The 27,993-nt window shown below is 40.4% G+C and overlaps 1 protein-coding gene and 1 long non-coding RNA gene across 4 annotated transcripts in view; one reads left to right on the top strand and one right to left on the bottom strand.

The window, feature by feature from the left end:
• Nucleotides 1-27,993, top strand: part of LOC134969891 (uncharacterized) — a 189,286-nt gene that overhangs the window by 43,453 nt on the left and 117,840 nt on the right. The window lies entirely within an intron of this gene.
• LOC134968588 (uncharacterized) overlaps nt 1-27,993 on the bottom strand; it is a 141,097-nt gene that overhangs the window by 31,191 nt on the left and 81,913 nt on the right. For both annotated transcript variants that reach the window (XM_063944083.1, XM_063944082.1), the window contains exon 7: nt 12,683-12,991. In XM_063944083.1, coding sequence (XP_063800153.1) covers nt 12,683-12,991 — 309 coding nt within the window. The remainder of the gene's footprint in view (nt 1-12,682; nt 12,992-27,993) is intronic.

Genomic DNA, 27,993 nt, shown 5'->3' with positions numbered 1-27,993 from the left:
TTTTACACATTGCGGCAGGCACGTTCCCCCATTTTACACATTGCGGCAGGCACGTTCCCCCATTTTACACATTGCGGCAGGCACATGTCCCCATTTTACACATTGCGGCAGGCACGTTCCCCCATTTTACACATTGCGGCAGGAAAGTGTCCCCATTTTACACATTGCGGCAGGCACGTGCCCCCATTTTACACAGTACGGCAGGCACGTGCCCCCATTTTACACAGTACGGCAGGCATGTTCCCCCATTTTACACATTGCGGCAGGCACATGTCCCCATTTTACACATTGCGGCAGGCACGTTCCCCCATTTTACACATTGTGGCAGGAAAGTGTCCCCATTTTACACATTGCGGCAGGCACGTGCCCCCATTTTACAAAGTACGGCAGGAAATTGTCCCCATTTTACACACTGCGGCAGGCACGTGCCCCCATTTTACACACTGCGGCAGGCACGTGCCCCCATTTTACACAGTACGGCAGGAAAGTGTCCCCATTTTACACAGTGCGGCAGGCACGTGCCCCCATTTTACACATTGCGGCAGGAAAGTGTCCCCATTTTACACATTACGGCAGACTGCGTCCCCATTTTACACATTCCGGCAGGCAAGTGTCCCTATTTTACACATTCCGGCAGGCAAGTGTCCCTATTTTACACATTAAGGCAGGCAAGTGTCCCTATTTTACACATTCCGGCAGGCAAGTGTCCCCATTTTACACATTCCGGCAGGCACGTGCCCCCATTTTACACATTCCGGCAGACTGCATCCCCATTTTACACATTCCGGCAGACAGGTGTCCCCATTTTACACAGTACGGCAGGTGGTGGTGGTGGGGGGAAAAGGAGGGAGGGAGGGAGGGAGAGAGAGAGAGAGAGAGAGGGAGATGGGCTGACTTACATTTGAAGCGGTTCTTCACGCTCTTCAGCCGCCTCTCCCTCGTCTGTGCGGCGCCGCCGCCGGCCAGCTTGACTCCCCCTTCTCCCTCCTCCCGAGTGCCCAGCTCGGGGGGCGGGGTTTCGCGGAATGACGCGATTGCGTCGTGACGTCACGACGCAATCGCGTCATTCCGCGAAACCCCGCCCCCCGAGCTGGGGACTCAGGAGGAGAGGGGAGGGGGAATTCAAAGTCCTCAAGAAGTGCCGCGGCGGGCGCCCCGTGCGGTTGCACGGCTCGCCCGCCGCAAGAAACGGCACTGAGTCAGTAATAGTGGGAAATAGAATAACAGTTGTGTTATATACAGTACAGTATGGAGTCAGTAATAGTGAGATATAGAATAACAGCTGTGTTATATACAGTACAGTATGGAGTCAGTGACAGTGAGATATATAATAACAGCTGACTTATATACAGTACAGTATGGAGTCAGTAACAGTGGGATATAGAATAACAGCTGTGTTATATACAGTACAGTATGGAGTCAGAAATAGTGGGATATAGAATAACAGCTGTGTTATATACAGTACAGTATGGAATCAGTAATAGTGGGATATAGAATAACAGCTGTGTTATATACAGTACAGTATGGAGTCAGTAATAGTGGGATATAGAATACCAGCTGTGTTTTATATAGTACAGTATGGAGTCAGTAAAAGTGGGATATAGAATAACAGAGGTGTTATATACAGTACAGTATGGAGTCAGTAATACTGGGATATAGAATAACAGATGTGTTATATAAAGTACAGTATGGAGTCAGTAATAGTGGGATATAGAATAACAGCTGTTATATACAGTACAGTGTGGAGTCAGTAATAGTGGGATATAGAATAACAGCTGTGTTATATATAGTACAGTATGGGGTCAGTAATAGTGGGATATAGAATAACAGCTGTGTTATATACAGTACAGTATGGAGTCAGTAACAGTGGGATATATAATAACAGCTGTGTTATATATAGTACAGTATGGAGTCAGTAATACTGGGATATAGAATAACAGCTGTGTTATATACAGTATGGAGTCAGTAACAGTGGGATATAGATAAGAGCTGTGTTATATACTGTACAGTATGGAGTCAGTAATAGTGGGATATAGAATAACAGCTGTGTTATATACAGTATAGTATGGAGTCAGTAATAGTGGTAAATAGAATACCAATTGTGTTATATACAGTACAGTATGGAGTTAGTAACAGTGGGATATAGAATAACAGCTGTGTTATATACAGTACAGTATGGAGTCAGTAAAAGTGGGATATAGAATAACAGCTGTGTTATATACAGTACAGTATGGAGTTAGTAACAGTGGGATATAGAATAACAGCTGTGTTATATACAGTACAGTATGGAGTCAGTAATAGTGGGATATAGAATATCAGCTGTGTTATATACAGTACAGTATGGAGTCAGTAACTGGAATATAGAATAACAGCTGTGTTATATACAGTACAGTATGGAGTTAGTAACAGTGGGATATAGAATAACAGCTGTGTTATATACAGTACAGTATGGAGTCAGTAATAGTGGGATATAGAATAACAGCTGTGTTATATACAGTACAGTATGGAGTCAGTAACAGTGGGATATAGAATAACAGCTGTGTTATATACAGTACAGTATGGAGCAGTGGCGTAAGTTCGTCACAGTTGCCCGGAGGCAAGTTCATATCAGTTGCCCCCCCCCTTATATTTAGATAAATATATGTATGTATGTGTGCATATATGTGTGTGTGTGTGTGTGTGTGTGTGTGTGTGTGTGTGTGTGTGTGTGTGTGTGTGTGTGTTAGAACCCACTGACAGCAGACACTTTACTGATGGAGTTATGTGTAATTGTCAGAGAAGTAACTTCATATAGTGAAAAGATAGCGGCAGGCTGCAGCCATCAATTAACTTACTTCAATGGTGTCACAGAATGGGGGGAGAAGAGCCCCCCTTCAGAGCAGGAGCCCGGCAGCAGATGACTCAGTTGCCTCCCAGAGTTCTGCCTCTGGTATGGAGTCAGTAATAGTGTTATATAGAATAACAGTTGTGTTATATACAGTACAGTATGGAGTCAGTAATAGTGAGATATAGAATAACAGCTGTGTTATATACAGTACAGTATGGAGTCAGTAATAGTGAGATATAGAATAACAGCTGTGTTATATACAGTACAGTATGGAGTCAGTAATAGTGGGATATAGAATAACAGCTGTGTTATATACAGTACAGTATGGAGTCAGTAATAGTGGGATATAGAATAACATCTGTGTTATAAACAGTACAGTATGGAGTCAGTAACAGTGGGATAGAAAATAACAGCTGTGTTATATACAGTACAGTATGGAGTCAATAATACTGGGATATAGAATAACAGCTGTGTTATATACAGTACAGTATGGAGTCAGTAACAGTGGGATATAGAATAACAGCTGTGTTATATACAGTACAGTATGGAGTCAGTAACAGTGGGATAGAAAATAACAGATGTGTTATATATAGTACAGTATGGAGTCAGTAATAGTGGGATATAGAATAACAGTTGTGTTATATACAGTACAGTATGGAGTCAATAATACTGGGATATAGAATAACAGCTGTGTTATATACAGTACAGTATGGAGTAATAGTGGGATATAGAATAACAGCTGTGTTATATACAGTACAGTATGGAGTCAGTAACAGTGGGATATAGAATAACAGCTGTGTTATATACAGTACAGTATGGAGTCAGTAACAGTGGGATATAGAATAACAGCTGTGTTATATACAGTACAGTATGGAGTCAGTAATAGTGGGATATAGAATAACAGATGTGTTATATACAGTACAGTATGGAGTCAGTAACAGTGGGATAGAAAATAACAGATGTGTTATATATAGTACAGTATGGAGTCAGTAATAGTGGGATATAGAATAACAGCTGTGTTATATACAGTACAGTATGGAGTCAGTAATAGTGGGATATAGAATAACAGCTGTGTTATATACAGTACAGTATGGAGTCAGTGACAGTGGGATATAGAATTACAGCTGTGTTATATACAGTACAGTATGGAGTCAGTAATAGTGGGATATAGAATAACAGCTGTGTTATATACAGTACAGTATGGAGTCAGTAATAGTGGGATATAGAATAACAGCTGTGTTATATACAGTACAGTATGGAGTCAGTAATAGTGGGATATAGAATAACAGCTGTGTTATATACAGTACAGTATGGAGTCAGTGACAGAGGGATATAGAATAACAGCTGTGTTATATACAGTACAGTATGGAGTCAGTAATAGTGGGATATAGAATAACAGCTGTGTTATATACAGTACAGTATGGAGTCAATAATACTGGGATATAGAATAACAGCTGTGTTATATACAGTACAGTATGGAGTCAGTAACAGTGGGATATAGAATAACAGCTGTGTTATATACAGTACAGTATGGAGTCAGTAACAGTGGGATAGAAAATAACAGATGTGTTATATATAGTACAGTATGGAGTCAGTAATAGTGGGATATAGAATAACAGTTGTGTTATATACAGTACAATATAGAGTCAGTAATAGTGGGATAGAAAATAACAGCTGTGTTATATACAGTACAGTGTGGAGTCAATAATACTGGGATATAGAATAACAGCTGTGTTATATACAGTACAGTATGGAGTAATAGTGGGATATAGAATAACAGCTGTGTTATATACAGTACAGTATGGAGTCAGTAACAGTGGGATATAGAATAACAGCTGTGTTATATACAGTACAGTATGGAGTCAGTAACAGTGGGATATAGAATAACAGCTGTGTTATATACAGTACAGTATGGAGTCAGTAACAGTGGGATATAGAATAACAGCTGTGTTATATACAGTACAGTATGGAGTCAGTAATAGTGGGATATAGAATAACAGATGTGTTATATACAGTACAGTATGGAGTCAGTAACAGTGGGATAGAAAATAACAGATGTGTTATATATAGTACAGTATGGAGTCAGTAATAGTGGGATATAGAATAACAGTTGTGTTATATACAGTACAGTATGGAGTCAGTAATAGTGGGATATAGAATAACAGCTGTGTTATATACAGTACAGTATGGAGTCAGTGACAGTGGGATATAGAATAACAGCTGTGTTATATACAGTACAGTATGGAGTCAGTAATAGTGGGATATAGAATAACAGCTGTGTTATATACAGTACAGTATGGAGTCAGTAATAGTGGGATATAGTATAACAGTTGTGTTATATACAGTACAGTATGGAGTCAGTAACAGTGGGATATAGAATAACAGCTGTGTTATATACAGTACAGTATGGAGTCAGTAATAGTGGGATATAGAATAACAGATGTGTTATATACAGTACAGTATGGAGTCAGTAACAGTGGGATAGAAAATAACAGATGTGTTATATATAGTACAGTATGGAGTCAGTAATAGTGGGATATAGAATAACAGCTGTGTTATATACAGTACAGTATGGAGTCAGTAATAGTGGGATATAGAATAACAGCTGTGTTATATACAGTACAGTATGGAGTCAGTGACAGAGGGATATAGAATAACAGCTGTGTTATATACAGTACAGTATGGAGTCAGTAATAGTGGGATATAGAATAACAGCTGTGTTATATACAGTACAGTATGGAGTCAATAATACTGGGATATAGAATAACAGCTGTGTTATATACAGTACAGTATGGAGTCAGTAACAGTGGGATATAGAATAACAGCTGTGTTATATACAGTACAGTATGGAGTCAGTAACAGTGGGATAGAAAATAACAGATGTGTTATATATAGTACAGTATGGAGTCAGTAATAGTGGGATATAGAATAACAGTTGTGTTATATACAGTACAGTATAGAGTCAGTAATAGTGGGATAGAAAATAACAGCTGTGTTATATACAGTACAGTGTGGAGTCAATAATACTGGGATATAGAATAACAGCTGTGTTATATACAGTACAGTATGGAGTAATAGTGGGATATAGAATAACAGCTGTGTTATATACAGTACAGTATGGAGTCAGTAACAGTGGGATATAGAATAACAGCTGTGTTATATACAGTACAGTATGGAGTCAGTAACAGTGGGATATAGAATAACAGCTGTGTTATATACAGTACAGTATGGAGTCAGTAATAGTGGGATATAGAATAACAGCTGTGTTATATACAGTACAGTATGGAGTCAGTAATAGTGGGATATAGAATAACAGATGTGTTATATACAGTACAGTATGGAGTCAGTAACAGTGGTATAGAAAATAACAGATGTGTTATATATAGTACAGTATGGAGTCAGTAATAGTGGGATATAGAATAACAGTTGTGTTATATACAGTACAGTATGGAGTCAGTAATAGTGGGATATAGAATAACAGCTGTGTTATATAAAGTACAGTATGGAGTCAGTGACAGTGGGATATAGAATAACAGCTGTGTTATATACAGTACAGTATGGAGTCAGTAATAGTGGGATATAGAATAACAGCTGTGTTATATACAGTACAGTATGGAGTCAGTAATAGTGGGATATAGTATAACAGTTGTGTTATATACAGTACAGTATGGAGTCAGTAACAGTGGGATATAGAATAACAGCTGTGTTATATACAGTACAGTATGGGGTCAGTAATAGTGTGATATAGAATAACAGATGTGTTATATACAGTACAGTATGGAGTCAGTAATAGTGGGATATATAATACCAGCTGTGTTATATACAGTACAGTATAGAGTCAGTAACAGTGGGATATAGCATAACAGTTGTGTTATATACAGTACAGTATGGAGTCAGTAACAGTGGTATATAGAATAACAGCTGTGTTATATACAGTACAGTATGGAGTAAGTAATAGTGGGATATAGAATAACAGCTGTGTTATATACAGTACACTATGGAGTCAGTAACAGTGGTATATAGAATAACAGCTGTGTTATATACAGTACAGTATGGAGTAAGTAATAGTGGGATATAGAATAACAGCTGTGTTATATACAGTACAGTATGGAGTCAGTAACAGTGGAATATAGAATAACATTTGTGTTATATACAGTACAGTATGGAGTCAATAATAGTGAGATATAGAATAACAGCTGTGTTATATACAGTACAGTATAGAGTCAATAATAGTGAGATATAGAATAACAGCTGTGTTATATACAGTACAGTATGGAGTCAGTAATAGTGATGTGCACCGGAAATTTTTCGGGTTTTGTGTTTTGGTTTTGGGTTCGGTTCCGCGGCCGTGTTTTGGGTTCGAACGCGTTTTGGCAAAACCTCACCGAATTTTTTTTGTCGGATTCGGTTGTGTTTTGGATTCGGGTGTTTTTTTCAAAAAACCCTAAAAAACAGCTTAAATCATAGAATTTGGGGGTCATTTTGATCCCATAGTATTATTAACCTCAATAACCATAATTTACACTCATTTCCAGTCTATTCTGAACACCTCACACCTCACAATATTATTTTTAGTCCTAAAATTTGCACCGAGGTCGCTGGATGGCTAAGCTAAGCGACCCTAGTGGCCAACACAAACACCTGGCCCATCTAGGAGTGGCACTGCAGTGTCACGCAGGATGGCCCTTCAAAAAAATACTCCCCAAACAGCACATGACGCAAAGAAAAAAAGAGGCGCAATGAGGTAGCTGTGTGACTAAGCTAAGCGACCCAAGTGGCCGACACAAACACCTGGCCCATCTAGGAGTGGCACTGCAGTGTCAGGCAGGATGGCCCTTCAAAAAAATACTCCCCAAACAGCACATGACGCAAAGAAAAAAAGAGGAGCAATGAGGTAGCTGTGTGACTAAGCTAAGCGACCCTAGTGGCCGACACAAATACCTGGCCCATCTAGGAGTGGCACTGCAGTGTCAGGCAGGATAGCCCTTCAAAAAAATTCTCCCCAAACAGCACATGACGCAAAGAAAAAAAGAGGCGCAATGAGGTAGCTGTGTGACTAAGCTAAGCGACCCAAGTGGCCGACACAAACACCTGGCCCATATAGGAGTGGCACTGCAGTGTCAGGCAGGATGGCCCTTCAAAAAAATACTCCCCAAACAGCACATGACACAAAGAAAAAAAGAGGCACAATGAAGTAGCTGTGTGACTAAGCTAAGCGACCCTAGTGGCCGACACAAACACCTGGCCCATCTAGGAGTGGCACTGCAGTGTCAGGCAGGATGGCCCTTCAAAAAAATACTCCCCAAACAGCACATGACGCAAAGAAAAAAAGAGGCGCAATGAGGTAGCTGTGTGACTAAGCTAAGCGACCCAAGTGGCCGACACAAACACCTGGCCCATCTAGGAGTGGCACTGCAGTGTCACGCAGGATGGCCCTACAAAAAAATACTCCCCAAACAGCACATGACGCAAAGAAAAAAAGAGGCGCACTTGCAGGGGGCGTGCAAATGGTGGAAGGCGCAAGCTCTTCCCGTCCAGTGTTGGGAAGGTCAGGCATCGCAACCGACACAATTGGACTCTCCTTGGGGATTTGTGATTTCGAAGAACGCACAGTTCTTTGCTGTGCTTTTGCCAGCTTAAGTATTTTCTTTTTTCTAGCGAGAGGATGAGTGCTTCCATCCTCATGTGAAGCTGAACCACTAGCCATGAACATAGGCCAGGGCCTCAGCCGTTCCTTGCCACTCCGTGTCGTAAATGGCATATTGGCAAGTTTACGCTTCTCCTCAGACTCTTTTAATTTTGATTTTTGGGTCATTTTACTGATCTTTTGTGTTTTGGATTTTACATGCTCTGTACTATGACATTGGGCATCGGCCTTGGCAGACGACGTTGATGGCATTTCATCGTCTCGGCCATGACTAGTGGCAGCAGCTTCAGCACGAGGTGGAAGTGGATCTTGATCTTTCCCTATTTTTTTAACCTCCACATTTTTGTTCTCCATATTTTAATGCGCACAACTAAAAGCCACCACAGGTATACAATGTAGATGGATGGATAGTATAGTATTATATTACTTATGGACGACGAGTGCACTGACGACACAGAGGTAGGTACAGCCGTGGCCTACCGTACTGCTTATATATATAATATACTGTATAACGGACCTGGTGGACACTGTCAGCAGACTGCTAATCTAGTATGAAGAAAAAAAAAGCCACCACAGGTATACAATGTTGATGGATGGATAGTATAGTATTATATTACTTATGGACGACGAGTGCACTGACGACACAGAGGTAGGTACAGCCGTGGCCTACCGTACTGCTTATATATATAATATACTGTATAACGGACCTGGTGGACACTGTCAGCAGACTGCTAAACTAGTATGAAGAAAAAAAAAGCCACCACAGGTATACAATGTAGATGGATGGATAGTATAGTATTATATTACTTATGGACGACGAGTGCACTGACGACACAGAGGTAGGTACAGCCGTGGCCTACCGTACTGCTTATATATATATAATATACTGTATAATATAATAACGGACCTGGTGGACACTGTCAGCAGACTGCTAAACTAGTATGAAGAAAAAAAAAGCCACCACAGGTATACAATGTAGATGGATGGATAGTATAGTATTATATTACTTATGGACGACGAGTGCACTGACGACACAGAGGTAGGTACAGCCGTGGCCTACCGTACTGCTTATATATATATAATATACTGTATAATATAATAACGGACCTGGTGGACACTGTCAGCAGACTGCTAAACTAGTATGAAGAAAAAAAAAGCCACCACAGGTATACAATGTAGATGGATGGATAGTATAGTATTATAATACTTATGGACGACGAGTGCACTGACGACACAGAGGTAGGTACAGCCGTGGCCTACCGTACTGCTAGATATATATAAAATAAATATAATATACTGTATAATAAATAATAACGGACCTGGTGGACACTGTCAGCAGACTGCTAAACTAGTATGAAGAAGAAAAAAGCCACCACAGACAGGAGTGTTTTTCAGGCAGACAAACGTATACTGGACTGGTGGTCACTGTCCGCAAAACTGTGCACTGTACTCCTGCTATAACTGCTCCCCAGTCCCCACAATTAGGCAGTGTGAGCAGTGCACTCAGCACAGATATATCATGCAGCAGTGCAGCACACTGAGTGAGCACAGATATGGTGGAGCGTTTTTTTCAGGCAGAGAAACAAACAAAGGATTAAACTCACTGGTGGTATAATCAAAACCCTGCACTGTACTACCTAACAGCTGCTCCCCGTCCCCAATCCTCCCCACAATTATAAGTAAGTCACTCAGTCTTTATACTCAGTCTTTTTCTACTATAACGGAGAGGACGCCAGCCACGTCCTCTCCCTATCAATCTCAATGCACGTGTGAAAATGGCGGCGACGCGCGGCTCCTTATATAGAATCCGAATCTCGCGAGAATCCGACAGCGGGATGATGACGTTCGGGCACGCTCGGGTTAACCGAGCAAGGCGGGAGGATCCGAGTCGCTCGGACCCGTGAAAAAAAAGGTGAAGTTCGGGCGGGTTCGGATCCCGAGGATCCGAACCCGCTCATCACTAGTCAGTAATAGTAGGAAATAGAATAAGAGCTGTGTTATATACAGTACAGTATGGAGTCAGTAATAGTGGGATATAGAATAACAGCTGTGTTATATACAGTACAGTATGGAGTCAGTAATAGTGGGATATATAATACCAGCTGTGTTATATATAGTACAGTATGGAGTCAGTAACAGTGGGATATATAATACCAGCTATGTTATATACAGTACAGTATGGAGTCAGTAATAGTGGTATATATAATACCAGCTGTGTTATATACAGTACAGTATAGAGTCAGTAACAGTGGGATATAGCATAACAGCTGTGTTATATACAGTACAGTATAGAGTCAGTAATAGTGGGATATAGAATAACAGCTGTGTTATATACAGTACAGTATAGAGTCAGTAATAGTGGGATATAGAATAACAGCTGTGTTATATACAGTACAGTATAGAGTCAGTAATAGTGGGATATAGAATAACAGCTGTGTTATATACAGTACAGTATGGAGTCAGTAACAGTGGGATATAGAATAACAGCTGTGTTATATACAGTACAGTATGGAGTCAGTAATAGTATGATATAGAATAACAGCTGTGTTATATACCGTACAGTATGGAGTCAGTAATAGTGAGATATAGAATAACAGCTGTGTTATATACAGTACAGTATGGAGTCAGTAATAGTGGGATATAGAATAACAGATGTGTTATATACAGTACAGTATGGAGTCAGTAATAGTGGGATATAGAATAACAGCTGTGTTATATACAGTACAGTATAGAGTCAGTAATAGTGGGATAGAAAATAACAGCTGTGTTATATACAGTACAGTATGGAGTCAATAATACTGGGATATAGAATAAGAGCTGTGTTATATACAGTACAGTATGGAGTCAGTAATAGTGGGATATATAATACCAGCTGTGTTATATACAGTACAGTATAGAGTCAGTAATAGTGGGATATAGCATAACAGATGTGTTATATACAGTACAGTATGGAGTCAGTAATACTGGGATATAGAATAACAGTTGTGTTATATACAGTACAGTGTGGAGTCAGTAATAGTGGATTATAGAATAACAGCTGTGTTATATACAGTACAGTGTGGAGTCAGTAATAGTGGATTATAGAATAACAGCTGTGTTATATACAGTACAGTATGGAGTCAGTAACAGTGGTATATAGAATAACAGCTGTGTTATATACAGTACAGTATGGAGTCAGTAACAGTGGGATATAGATAAGAGCTGTGTTATATACAGTACAGTATGGAGTCAGTAATAGTGAGATATAGAATAACAGCTGTGTTACATACAGTACAGTATGGAGTCAGTAATACTGGGATATAGAATAACAGCTGTGTTATATACAGTACAGTATGGAGTCAGTAATACTGGGATATAGAATAACAGCTGTGTTATATACAGTACAGCATGTAGTCAGTAATAGTGGGAAATAAAATAAGAGCTGTGTTATATACAGTACAGTATGGAGTCAATAACAGTGGGATATAGCATAACAGCTGTGTTATATACAGTACAGTATGGAGTCAGTAATAGTGGATTATAGAATAACAGCTCTGTTATATACAGTACAGTACGGAGTCAGTAATAGTGGTTTATAGAATAACAGCTGTGTTATATACAGTACAGTATGGTGTCAGTAACAGTGGGATATAGAATAACAGCTCTGTTATATACAGTACAGTATGGGGTCAGTAATAGTGGGATATAGAATAACAGATGTGTTATATACAGTACAGTATGGAGTCAGTAATAGTGGGATATAGAATAACAGCTGTGTTATATACAGTACAGTATGGAGTCAGTAATAGTGGGATATAGAATAACAGCTGTGTTAAATACAGTACAGTATGGAGTCAGTAATAGTGGTATATAGAATAACAGCTCTGTTATATACAGTACAGTATGGGGTCAGTAATAGTGGGATATAGAATAACAGATGTGTTATATACAGTACAGTATGGAGTCAGTAATAGTGGGATATAGAATAACAGCTGTGTTATATATAGTACAGTATGGAGTCAGTAATAGTGGGATATAGAATAACAGCTGTGTTATATACAGTACAGTAAGGAGTCAGTAATAGTGGGATATAGAATAACAGCTGTGTTATATACAGTACAGTATGGAGTCAGTAATAGTGCAATATAGAATAACAGCTGTGTTATATACAGTACAGTATGGAGTCAGTAATAGTGAGTACAGAAAAATATAAAAATTGTGATACTTACTCAGGTCACACAATGTATATGTGATACTTCTAGGCTCTACAAGACTGTCATGTAGAACTTCACACCTGAACCTCTTCCCCGCATCCTTTATTGTCGGGTGGAATTCCATAGTACTGGTGACATAAAACAGGCCATTTGGTTCAGTGAGGACGTTACTGGTGTGTGAGGGTATCACAGTCTCATCTTCCATGTACCATGTAACTGTGATCTGTGATGGGGAAAATGAATGAATTCTACATGACAGATCCATCTGGTCACCGACAGAGAGAGAGTTCTGTGTCCTCTGTATTGTATCCAGCACAGGACGAGCTGAAATATAACATAGTATAGTCAGTAATAATAAGGGGAGCTGAGATATCACACAGTACAGTCAGTAAGGATAAGAGGAGATGAGATATCACACAGTACAGTCAGTAAGGATAAGAGGAGATGAGATATCACACAGTACAGTCAGTAAGGATAAGAGGAGATGAGATATCACACAGTACAGTCAGTAAGGATAAGAGGAGATGAGATATCACACAGTACAATCAGTAAGGATAAGAGGAGATGAGATATCACACAGTACACTCAGTAAGGATAAGAGGAGATGAGATATCACACAGTACAGTCAGTAAGGATAAGAGGAGATGAGATATCACACAGTACACTCAGTAAGGATAAGAGGAGATGAGATATCACACAGTACAGTCAGTAAGGATAAGAGTAGATGAGATATCACACAGTACAGTCAGTAAGGATAAGAGTAGATGAGATATCACACAGTACAGTCAGTAAGGATAAGAAGAGATGAGATATCACACAGTACAGTCAGTAAGGATAAGAGTAGATGAGATATCACACAGTACAGTCAGTAAGGATAAGAGGAGCTGAGATATAACACAGTACAGTCAGTAAGGATAAGAGGAGATGAGATATCACACAGTACAGTCAGTAAGGATAAGAGGAGATGAGATATCACACAGTACTGTTAGTAAGAATAAGAGGAGATGAGATATCACACAGTACAGTCAGTAATAATAAGGGAAGCTGAGATATCACACAGTACAGTCAGTAAGGATAAAGAGGACAGGAGATATCACACAGTACAGTCAGTAAGGATAAGAGGAGATGAGATATCACACAGTACAGTCAGTAAGGATAGCAGGAGATGAGATATCACACAGTAAAGTCAGTAAGGATAAGAGGAGAGGAGATATCACACAGTACAGTCAGTAAGGATAAGAGGAGATGAGATATCACACAGTACAGTCAGTAAGGATAAGAGATGAGATGTCACACAGTACAGTCAGTAAGGATAAGAGGAGATGAGATATCACACAGTACAGTCAGTAAGGATAAGAGGAGATGAGATATCACACAGTACAGTCAGTAAGGATAAGAGGAGATTAGATATCACACAGTAAAGTCAGTAAGGATAAGAGGAGATGAGATATCACACAGTACAGTCAGTAAGGATAAGAGGAGATGAGATATCACACAGTACAGTCAGTAAGGATAAGAGGAGATGAGATATCACACAGTACAGTCAGTAAGGATAAGAGGAGATGAGATATCACACAGTACAGTCAGTAAGGATAAGAGGAGATGAGATATCACACAGTACAGTCAGTAAGGATAGCAGGAGATGAGATATCACACAGTACAGTCAGTAAGGATAAGAGGAGATGAGATATGACAAAGTACAGTCAGTAAAGGCAAGTACTCACTGGCCGATTCAGGAGAGATGTGTGCTGAGCGAACCGCTCAGCACACATCTCTCCCGCCGCTCAGCACAGCGCGATGTGTGCTGAGCGTGCGGGGGTAGACGGGGGGCGCTCATTTCACCCAGCGGGTGAAATGAGCGACCCGCTAGATTGGCCTGCACGGCAGGCCAATCTAGCACCAGCGATAGCGATGCACAGGGCTGCGCATCGCTATCGCTGTAGGGGGTACACACGGACCGATCAGTCTTAAAATCTAAGCAATCTAGTCAGATTGCTTAGATTTTAAGCAGCGATCGCTCCGTGAGTACCCCCCTTAAGGATAAGAGGAGATGAGATAGCACACAGTACAGTTAGTAAAGATAAGAGGAGATAAGATATCACACAGTACAGTCAGTAAGGATAAGAGGAGATGAGATATCACACAGTACAGTCAGTAAGGATAAGAGGAGATGAGATATCACACAGTACAGTCAGTAAGGATAAGAGGAGATGAGATATCACACAGTACAATCAGTAAGGATAAGAGGAGATGAGATATCACACAGTACACTCAGTAAGGATAAGAGGAGATGAGATATCACACAGTACAGTCAGTAAGGATAAGAGGAGATGAGATATCACACAGTACACTCAGTAAGGATAAGAGGAGATGAGATATCACACAGTACAGTCAGTAAGGATAAGAGTAGATGAGATATCACACAGTACAGTCAGTAAGGATAAGAGTAGATGAGATATCACACAGTACAGTCAGTAAGGATAAGAAGAGATGAGATATCACACAGTACAGTCAGTAAGGATAAGAGTAGATGAGATATCACACAGTACAGTCAGTAAGGATAAGAGGAGCTGAGATATAACACAGTACAGTCAGTAAGGATAAGAGGAGATGAGATATCACACAGTACAGTCAGTAAGGATAAGAGGAGATGAGATATCACACAGTACTGTTAGTAAGAATAAGAGGAGATGAGATATCACACAGTACAGTCAGTAATAATAAGGGAAGCTGAGATATCACACAGTACAGTCAGTAAGGATAAAGAGGACAGGAGATATCACACAGTACAGTCAGTAAGGATAAGAGGAGATGAGATATCACACAGTACAGTCAGTAAGGATAGCAGGAGATGAGATATCACACAGTAAAGTCAGTAAGGATAAGAGGAGAGGAGATATCACACAGTACAGTCAGTAAGGATAAGAGGAGATGAGATATCACACAGTACAGTCAGTAAGGATAAGAGATGAGATGTCACACAGTACAGTCAGTAAGGATAAGAGGAGATGAGATATCACACAGTACAGTCAGTAAGGATAAGAGGAGATGAGATATCACACAGTACAGTCAGTAAGGATAAGAGGAGATTAGATATCACACAGTAAAGTCAGTAAGGATAAGAGGAGATGAGATATCACACAGTACAGTCAGTAAGGATAAGAGGAGATGAGATATCACACAGTACAGTCAGTAAGGATAAGAGGAGATGAGATATCACACAGTACAGTCAGTAAGGATAAGAGGAGATGAGATATCACACAGTACAGTCAGTAAGGATAAGAGGAGATGAGATATCACACAGTACAGTCAGTAAGGATAGCAGGAGATGAGATATCACACAGTACAGTCAGTAAGGATAAGAGGAGATGAGATATGACAAAGTACAGTCAGTAAAGGCAAGTACTCACTGGCCGATTCAGGAGAGATGTGTGCTGAGCGAACCGCTCAGCACACATCTCTCCCGCCGCTCAGCACAGCGCGATGTGTGCTGAGCGTGCGGGGGTAGACGGGGGGCGCTCATTTCACCCAGCGGGTGAAATGAGCGACCCGCTAGATTGGCCTGCACGGCAGGCCAATCTAGCACCAGCGATAGCGATGCACAGGGCTGCGCATCGCTATCGCTGTAGGGGGTACACACGGACCGATCAGTCTTAAAATCTAAGCAATCTAGTCAGATTGCTTAGATTTTAAGCAGCGATCGCTCCGTGAGTACCCCCCTTAAGGATAAGAGGAGATGAGATAGCACACAGTACAGTTAGTAAAGATAAGAGGAGATAAGATATCACACAGTACAGTCAGTAAGGATAAGAGGAGATGAGATATCACACAGTACAGTCAGTAAGGATAAGAGGAGATGAGATATCACACAGTACAGTCAGTAAGGATAAGAGGAGATGAGATATCACACAGTACAGTCAGTAAGGATAAGAGGATATGAGATATCACACAGTACAGTTAGTAAGGATAAGAGGAGATGAGACATCACACAGTACAGTTAGTAAGGATAAGAGGAGATGAGATATCACACAGTACAGTCAGTAAGGATAAGAGGAGAGGAGATATCACACAGTACAGTCAGTAAGGATAAGAGGAGAGGAGATATCACACAGTACAGTCAGTAAGGATAAGAGGATATGAGATATCACACAGTACAGTTAGTAAGGATAAGAGGAGATGAGACATCACACAGTACAGTCAGTAAGGATAAGAGGAGATGAGATATCACACAGTACAGTCAGTAAGGATAAGAGGAGATGAGATATCACACAGTACAGTCAGTAAGGATAAGAGGATATGAGATATCACACAGTACAGTTAGTAAGGATAAGAGGAGATGAGACATCACACAGTACAGTCAGTAAGGATATGAGGAGATGAGATATCACACAGTACAGTCAGTAATAATAAGAGGAGATGAGATATCACACAGTACAGTCAGTAAGGATAAGAGGAGATGAGACATCACACAGTACAGTCAGTAAGGATAAGAGTAGATGAGGTATCACATAGTAAAGTCAGTAAGGATAAGAGGAGATGAGATATCACACAGTACAGTCAGTAAGGATAAGAGGAGATAAGTTATCACACAGTACAGTCAGTAAGGATAAGAGGAGAGGAGATATCACACAGTGCAGTCAGTAAAGATAAGAGGAGATGAGATATCACACAGTACAGTCAGTAAGGATAAGAGGAGATGAGATATCACACAGTACAGTCAGTAAGGATAAGAGGAGATGAGATATCACACAGTACAATCAGTAAGGATAAGAAGAGATGAGATATCACACAGTACAGTCAGTAATAATAAGAGGAGATGAGATATCACACAGTATAGTCAGTAAGGATAAGAGGAGATGAGATATCACACAGTACAGTTAGTAAGGATAAGAGGAGATGAGATATCACACAGTACAGTCAGTAAGGATAAGAGGAGATGAGATATCACACAGTACAGTCAGTAAGGATAAGAGGAGATGAGATATTACACAGTACAGTCAGTAAGGATAAGAGGAGATGAGATATCACACAGTACAGTTAGTAAGGATAAGAGGAGATGAGATATCACACAGTACAGTCAGTAAGGATAAGAGGAGCTGAGATATCACACAGTACAGTCAGTAAGGATAAGAGGAGATGAGATATCACACAGTACAGTCAGTAAGGATAAGAGGAGATGAGATATCACACAGTACAGTCAGTAAGGATAAGAGGAGATGAGATATCACACGGTACAGTCAGTAAGGATAAGAGGAGATGAGATATCACACAGTACAGTCAGTAAGGATAAGAGGAGATGAGATATCACACAGTACAGTCAGTAAGGTTAAGAGGAGATGAGATATCACACAGTACTGTTAGTAAGAATAAGAGAAGCTGAGATATCACACAGTACAGTCAGTGATAATAAGGGAAGCTGAGATATCACACAGTACAGTCAGTAAGGATAAGAGGACAGGAGATATCACACAGTATAGTCAGTAAGGATAAGAGATGAGATATCACACAGTACAGTCAGTAAGGATAAGAGGAGATGAGATATCACACAGTACAGTCAGTAAGTATAAGAGGACATGAGAATCACATGGTAAAGTCAGTAAGGATAAGAGGAGATGAGATATCACACAGTACAGTCAGTAAGGATAAGAGGAGAGGAGATATCACACAGTACAGTCAGTAAGGATAAGAGGAGAGGAGATATCACACGGTACAGTCAGTAAGGATAAGAGGAGATGAGATATCACACAGTACAGTCAGTAAGGATAAGAGGAGATGAGATATCACACAGTACAGTCAGTAAGGATAAGAGGAGATGAGACATCACACAGTACAGTCAGTAAGGATAAGAGGAGATGAGATATCACACAGTACAGTCAGTAAGGATAACAGGAGATGAGATATCACACAGTACAGTCAGTAAGGATAAGAGGAGATGAGATATCACACAGTACAGTCAGTAAGGATAAGAGGAGATGAGATATCACACAGTACAGTCAGTAAGAATAAGAGGAGATGAGATATCACACAGTACAGTCAGTAAGGATAAGAGGAGAGGAGATATCACACGGTACAGTCAGTAAGGATAAGAGGAGATGAGATATCACACAGTACAGTCAGTAAGGATAAGAGGAGATGAGATATCACACAGTACAGTCAGTAAGGATAAGAGGAGAGGAGATATCACACAGTACAGTCAGTAAGGATAAGAGGAGATGAGATATCACACAGTACAGTCAGAAAGGATAAGAGGAGATGAGATATGACAAAGTACAGTCAGTAAAGGCCAGTACTCACTGGCCGATTCAGGAGAGATGTGTGCTGAGCGAACCGCTCAGCACACATCTCTCCCGCCGCTCAGCACAGCGCGATGTGTGCTGAGCGTGCGGGGGTAGACGGGGGGGCGCTCATTTTACCCAGCGGGTGAAATGAGCGACCCGCTAGATTGGCCTGCACGGCAGGCCAATCTAGCACCAGCGATAGCGATGCATGGGGCTGCGCATCGCTATCGCTGTAGGGGGTACACACGGACCGATCAGTCTTAAAATCTAAGCAATCTAGTCAGATTGCTTAGATTTTAAGCAGCGATCGCTCCGTGAGTACCCCCCTTAAGGATAAGAGGAGATGAGATAGCACACAGTACAGTCAGTAAAGATAAGAGGAGATAAGATATCACACAGTACAGTCAGTAAGGATAAGAGGAGATGAGATATCACACAGTACAGTTAGTAAGGATAAGAGGAGATGAGATATCACACAGTACAGTCAGTAAGGATAAGAGGAGATGAGGTATCACATAGTAAAGTCAGTAAGGATAACAGGAATGAGATATCACACAGTACAGTCAGTAAGGATATGAGGAGATGAGATATCACACAGTACAGTCAGTAAGGGTAAGAGGAGATGAGATATCACACAGTACAGTCAGTAAGGATAAGAGGAGATGAGGTATCACATAGTAAAGTCAGTAAGGATAACAGGAGAGGAGATATCACACAGTACAGTCAGTAAGGATATGAGGAGATGAGATATCACACAGTACAGTCAGTAAGGGTAAGAGGAGATGAGATATCACACAGTACAGTCAGTAAGGGATAAGAGGAGATGAGATATCACACAGTACAGTCAGTAAGGATAAGAGGAGATGAGATATCACACAGTACAGTCAGTAAGGATAAGAGGATATGAGATATCACACAGTACAGTTAGTAAGGATAAGAGGAGATGAGACATCACACAGTACAGTCAGTAAGGATAAGAGGAGATGAGATATCACACAGTACAGTCAGTAATAATAAGAGGAGATGAGATATCACACAGTACAGTCAGTAAGGATAAGAGGAGATGAGACATCACACAGTACAGTCAGTAAGGATAAGAGTAGATGAGGTATCACATAGTAAAGTCAGTAAGGATAAGAGGAGATGAGATATCACACAGTACAATCAGTAAGGATAACAGGAGATGAGATATCACACGGTACAGTCAGTAAGGATAAGAGGAGATGAGATATCACACAGTACAGTCAGTAAGGATAAGAGGAGATGAGATATCACACAGTACAGTCAGTTAGGATAAGAGGAGATGAGATATCACACAGTACAGTCAGTAAGGATAAGAGGAGATAAGTTATCACACAGTACAGTCAGTAAGGATAAGAGGAGAGGAGATATCACACAGTACAGTCAGTAAGGATAAGAGGAGATGAGATATCACACAGTACAGTCAGTAAGGATAAGAGGAGATGAGATATCACACAGTACAGTCAATAAGGATATGAGGAGATGAGATATCACACAGTACAGTCAGTAAGGATAAGAGGAGATGAGATATCACACAGTGCAGTCAGTAAAGATAAGAGGAGATGAGATATCACACAGTACAGTCAGTAAGGGATAAGAGGAGATGAGATATCACACAGTATAGTCAGTAAGGATAAGAGGAGATGAGATATCACACAGTACAATCAGTAAGGATAAGAAGAGATGAGATATCACAATACAGTCAGTAAGGATAAGAGGAGATGAGATATCACACAATACAGTCAGTAAGGATAAGAGGAGATGAGATATCACACAGTACAGTCAGTAATAATAAGAGGAGATGAGATATCACACAGTACAGTCAGTGAGGATAAGAGGAGATGAGATATCACACAGTGCAGTCAGTAAGGATAAGAGGAGGTGAGATATCACACAGTACAGTCAGTAATAATAAGAGATGAGATATCACACAGTACAGTCAGTAAGGATAAGAGGAGATGAGATATCACACAGTACAGTCAGTAAGGATAAGAGGAGATGAGATATTACACAGTACAGTCAGTAAGGATAAGAGGAGATGAGATATCACACAGTACAGTTAGTAAGGTTAAGAGGAGATGAGATATCACACAGTACAGTCAGTAAGGATAAGAGGAGCTGAGATATCACACAGTACAGTCAGTAAGGATAAGAGGAGAGGAGATATCACACAGTACAGTCAGTAAGGATAAGAGGAGATGAGATATCACACAGTACAGTCAGAAAGGATAAGAGGAGATGAGATATCACACAGTACAGTCAGTAAGGATAAGAGATGAGATATCACACAGTACAGTCAGTAAGAATAAGAGGAGATGAGATATCACACAGTACAGTCAGTAAGGATAAGAGGAGAGGAGATATCACACGGTACAGTCAGTAAGGATAAGAGGAGATGAGATATCACACAGTACAGTCAGTAAGGATAAGAGGAGATGAGATATCACACAGTACAGTCAGTAAGGATAAGAGGAGAGGAGATATCACACAGTACAGTCAGTAAGGATAAGAGGAGATGAGATATCACACAGTACAGTCAGAAAGGATAAGAGGAGATGAGATATGACAAAGTACAGTCAGTAAAGGCCAGTACTCACTGGCCGATTCAGGAGAGATGTGTGCTGAGCGAACCGCTCAGCACACATCTCTCCCGCCGCTCAGCACAGCGCGATGTGTGCTGAGCGTGCGGGGGTAGACGGGGGGGCGCTCATTTTACCCAGCGGGTGAAATGAGCGACCCGCTAGATTGGCCTGCACGGCAGGCCAATCTAGCACCAGCGATAGCGATGCATGGGGCTGCGCATCGCTATCGCTGTAGGGGGTACACACGGACCGATCAGTCTTAAAATCTAAGCAATCTAGTCAGATTGCTTAGATTTTAAGCAGCGATCGCTCCGTGAGTACCCCCCTTAAGGATAAGAGGAGATGAGATAGCACACAGTACAGTCAGTAAAGATAAGAGGAGATAAGATATCACACAGTACAGTCAGTAAGGATAAGAGGAGATGAGATATCACACAGTACAGTTAGTAAGGATAAGAGGAGATGAGATATCACACAGTACAGTCAGTAAGGATAAGAGGAGATGAGGTATCACATAGTAAAGTCAGTAAGGATAACAGGAATGAGATATCACACAGTACAGTCAGTAAGGATATGAGGAGATGAGATATCACACAGTACAGTCAGTAAGGGTAAGAGGAGATGAGATATCACACAGTACAGTCAGTAAGGATAAGAGGAGATGAGGTATCACATAGTAAAGTCAGTAAGGATAACAGGAGAGGAGATATCACACAGTACAGTCAGTAAGGATATGAGGAGATGAGATATCACACAGTACAGTCAGTAAGGGTAAGAGGAGATGAGATATCACACAGTACAGTCAGTAAGGGATAAGAGGAGATGAGATATCACACAGTACAGTCAGTAAGGATAAGAGGAGATGAGATATCACACAGTACAGTCAGTAAGGATAAGAGGATATGAGATATCACACAGTACAGTTAGTAAGGATAAGAGGAGATGAGACATCACACAGTACAGTCAGTAAGGATAAGAGGAGATGAGATATCACACAGTACAGTCAGTAATAATAAGAGGAGATGAGATATCACACAGTACAGTCAGTAAGGATAAGAGGAGATGAGACATCACACAGTACAGTCAGTAAGGATAAGAGTAGATGAGGTATCACATAGTAAAGTCAGTAAGGATAAGAGGAGATGAGATATCACACAGTACAATCAGTAAGGATAACAGGAGATGAGATATCACACGGTACAGTCAGTAAGGATAAGAGGAGATGAGATATCACACAGTACAGTCAGTAAGGATAAGAGGAGATGAGATATCACACAGTACAGTCAGTTAGGATAAGAGGAGATGAGATATCACACAGTACAGTCAGTAAGGATAAGAGGAGATAAGTTATCACACAGTACAGTCAGTAAGGATAAGAGGAGAGGAGATATCACACAGTACAGTCAGTAAGGATAAGAGGAGATGAGATATCACACAGTACAGTCAGTAAGGATAAGAGGAGATGAGATATCACACAGTACAGTCAATAAGGATATGAGGAGATGAGATATCACACAGTACAGTCAGTAAGGATAAGAGGAGATGAGATATCACACAGTGCAGTCAGTAAAGATAAGAGGAGATGAGATATCACACAGTACAGTCAGTAAGGATAAGAGGAGATGAGATATCACACAGTACAATCAGTAAGGATAAGAAGAGATGAGATATCACACAGTACAGTCAGTAAGGGATAAGAGGAGATGAGATATCACACAGTATAGTCAGTAAGGATAAGAGGAGATGAGATATCACACAGTACAATCAGTAAGGATAAGAAGAGATGAGATATCACAATACAGTCAGTAAGGATAAGAGGAGATGAGATATCACACAATACAGTCAGTAAGGATAAGAGGAGATGAGATATCACACAGTACAGTCAGTAATAATAAGAGGAGATGAGATATCACACAGTACAGTCAGTGAGGATAAGAGGAGATGAGATATCACACAGTGCAGTCAGTAAGGATAAGAGGAGGTGAGATATCACACAGTACAGTCAGTAATAATAAGAGATGAGATATCACACAGTACAGTCAGTAAGGATAAGAGGAGATGAGATATCACACAGTACAGTCAGTAAGGATAAGAAGAGATGAGATACACACAGTACAGGCAGTAAGGATAAGAGGAGATGAGACATCACACAGTACAGTCAGTAATAATAAGAGGAGATGAGATATCACACAGTACAGTCAGTAAGGATTAGAGGAGATGAGATATCACACAGTACAGTCAGTAAGGATAAGAAGAGATGAGATATCACACAGTACAATCAGTAAGGATAACAGGAGATGAGATATCACACAGTACAGTCAGTAAGGATAAGAGGAGAGGAGATATCACACAGTACAGTCAGTAAGGATAAGAGGAGAGGAGATATCACACAATACAGTCAGTAAGGATAAGAGGAGATGAGATATCACACAGTACAGTCAGTAAGAATAAGAGGAGATGAGATATCACACAGTACAGTCAGTAAGGATAAGAGGAGATGAGATATCACACAGTACAGTCAGTAAGGATAAGAGGAGAGGAGATATCACACAATACAGTCAGTAAGGATAAGAGGAGAGGAGATATCACACAATACAGTCAGTAAGGATAAAAGGAGAGGAGATATCACACAATACAGTCAGTAATAATAAGAGGAGATGAGATATCACACAATACAGTCAGTAAGGATAAGAGGAGAGGAGATATCACACAGTACAGTCAGTAATAATAAGAGGAGATGAGACATCACACAGTACAGTCAGTAAGAATAAGAGGAGATGAGATATCACACAGTACAGTCAGTAAGGATAAGAGGAGAGGAGATATCACACAGTACAGTCAGTAATAATAAGAGGAGATGAGATATCACACAGTACAGTCAGTAAGAATAAGAGGAGATGAGATATCACACAGTACAGTCAGTAAGGATAAGAGGAGAGGAGATATCACACAGTACAGTCAGTAATAATAAGAGGAGATGAGATATCACACAGTACAGTCAGTAAGAATAAGAGGAGATGAGATATCACACAGTACAGTCAGTAAGGATAAGAGGAGATGAGATATCACACAGTACAGTCAGTAAGGATTAGAGGAGTGGAGATATCACACAATACAGTCAGTAAGGATAAGAGGAGAGGAGATATCACACAGTACAGTCAGTAAGGATAAGAGGAGATGAGATATCACACAGTGCAGTCAGTAAGAATAAGAGGAGATGAGATATCACACAGTACAGTCAGTAAGGATAAGAGGAGAGGAGATATCACACAGTACAGTCAGTAATAATAAGAGGAGATGAGATATCACACAGTACAGTCAGTAAGAATAAGAGGAGATGAGATATCACACAGTACAGTCAGTAAGGATAAGAGGAGATGAGATATCACACAGTACAGTCAGTAAGGATAAGAGGAGAGGAGATATCACACAATACAGTCAGTAAGGATAAGAGGAGAGGAGATATCACACGGTACAGTAAGTAAGGATAAGAGGAGATGAGATATCACACAGTACAGTCAGTAAGAATAAGAGGAGATGAGATATCACACAATACAGTCAGAAAGGATAAGAGGAGATGAGATATCACACAGTACAGTCAGTAAGAATAAGAGGAGATGAGATATCACACAGTACAGTCAGTAAGGATAAGAGGAGATGAGATATCACACAATACAGTCAGTAAGGATAAGAGGAGATATCACACAGTACAGTCAGTAAGGATAAGAGGAGATGAGATATCACACAATACAGTCAGTAAGGATAAGAGGAGAGGAGATATCACACGGTACAGTCAGTAAGGATAAGAGGAGATGAGATATCACACAGTACAGTCAGTAAGAATAAGAGGAGATGAGATATCACACAATACAGTCAGAAAGGATAAGAGGAGATGAGATATCACACAGTACAGTCAGTAAGGATAAGAGGAGATGAGATATCACACAGTACAGTCAGTAAGGATAAGAGGAGATGAGATATCACACAGTGCAGTCAGTAAGGATAAGAGGAGAGGAGATATCACACAATACAGTCAGTAAGGATATGAGGAGATGAGATATCACACAGTACAGTCAGTAAGAATAAGAGGAGATGAGATATCACACAGTACAGTCAGTAAGGATAAGAGGAGATGAGATATCACACAGTACAGTCAGTAAGGATAAGAGGAGAGGAGATATCACACAATACAGTCAGTAAGGATAAGAGGAGAGGAGATATCGCACAGTACAGTCAGTAAGGATAAGAGGAGATGAGATATCACACAATACAGTCAGTAAGGATAAGAGGAGAGGAGATATCACACGGTACAGTAAGTAAGGATAAGAGGAGATGAGATATCACACAGTACAGTCAGTAAGAATAAGAGGAGATGAGATATCACACAATACAGTCAGAAAGGATAAGAGGAGATGAGATATCACACAGTACAGTCAGTAAGAATAAGAGGAGTTGAGATATCACACAGTACAGTCAGTAAGGATAAGAGGAGATGAGATATCACACAGTACAATCAGTAAGGATAACAGGAGATGAGATATCACACGGTACAGTCAGTAAGGATAAGAGGAGATGAGATATCACACAGTACAGTCAGTAAGGATAAGAGGAGATGAGATATCACACAGTACAGTCAGTTAGGATAAGAGGAGATGAGATATCACACAGTACAGTCAGTAAGGATAAGAGGAGATAAGTTATCACACAGTACAGTCAGTAAGGATAAGAGGAGCGGAGATATCACACAGTACAGTCAGTAAGGATAAGGGGAGAGGAGATATCACACAGTACAGTCAGTAAGGATAAGAGGAGATGAGATATCACACAGTACAGTCAGTAAGGATAAGAGGAGATGAGATATCACACAGTACAGTCAATAAGGATATGAGGAGATGAGATATCACACAGTACAGTCAGTAAGGATAAGAGGAGATGAGATATCACACAGTGCAGTCAGTAAAGATAAGAGGAGATGAGATATCACACAGTACAGTCAGTAAGGATAAGAGGAGATGAGATATCACACAGTACAGTCAGTAAGGATAAGAGGAGATGAGATATCACACAGTACAATCAGTAAGGATAAGAAGAGATGAGATATCACACAGTACAGTCAGTAAGGGATAAGAGGAGATGAGATATCACACAGTACAGTCAGTAAGGATAAGAGGAGATGAGATATCACACAGTACAATCAGTAAGGATAAGAAGAGATGAGATATCACAATACAGTCAGTAAGGATAAGAGGAGATGAGATATCACACAGTACAGTCAGTAAGGATAAGAGGAGATGAGATATCACACAGTACAGTCAGTAATAATAAGAGGAGATGAGATATCACACAGTACAGTCAGTGAGGATAAGAGGAGATGAGATATCACACAGTGCAGTCAGTAAGGATAAGAGGAGGTGAGATATCACACAGTACAGTCAGTAATAATAAGAGATGAGATATCACACAGTACAGTCAGTAAGGATAAGAGGAGATGAGATATCACACAGTACAGTCAGTAAGGATAAGAAGAGATGAGATATCACACAGTACAGGCAGTAAGGATAAGAGGAGATGAGACATCACACAGTACAGTCAGTAATAATAAGAGGAGATGAGATATCACACAGTACAGTCAGTAAGGATAAGAGGAGATGAGATATCACACAGTACAGTCAGTAAGGATAAGAAGAGATGAGATATCACACAGTACAATCAGTAAGGATAACAGGAGATGAGATATCACACAGTACAGTCAGTAAGGATAAGAGGAGAGGAGATATCACACAGTACAGTCAGTAAGGATAAGAGGAGAGGAGATATCACACAATACAGTCAGTAAGGATAAGAGGAGATGAGATATCACACAGTACAGTCAGTAAGGATAAGAGGAGATGAGACATCACACAGTACAGTCAGTAAGGATAAGAGTAGATGAGGTATCACATAGTAAAGTCAGTAAGGATAAGAGGAGATGAGATATCACACAGTACAATCAGTAAGGATAACAGGAGATGAGATATCACACGGTACTGTCAGTAAGGATAAGAGGAGATGAGATATCACACAGTACAGTCAGTAAGGATAAGAGGAGATGAGATATCACACAGTACAGTCAGTTAGGATAAGAGGAGATGAGATATCACACAGTACAGTCAGTAAGGATAAGAGGAGATAAGTTATCACACAGTACAGTCAGTAAGGATAAGAGGAGCGGAGATATCACACAGTACAGTCAGTAAGGATAAGAGGAGAGGAGATATCACACAGTACAGTCAGTAAGGATAAGAGGAGATGAGATATCACACAGTACAGTCAGTAAGGATAAGAGGAGATGAGATATCACACAGTACAGTCAATAAGGATATGAGGAGATGAGATATCACACAGTACAGTCAGTAAGGATAAGAGGAGATGAGATATCACACAGTGCAGTCAGTAAAGATAAGAG

The sequence above is a fragment of the Pseudophryne corroboree genome, chromosome 11, assembly GCF_028390025.1.
Source record: "Pseudophryne corroboree isolate aPseCor3 chromosome 11, aPseCor3.hap2, whole genome shotgun sequence".
NCBI classification, from domain to species: domain Eukaryota; kingdom Metazoa; phylum Chordata; class Amphibia; order Anura; family Myobatrachidae; genus Pseudophryne; species Pseudophryne corroboree.
The sequence above is the reverse complement of the archived record's forward strand: the minus strand, read 5'-3'. Positions and strand labels throughout refer to the sequence as shown.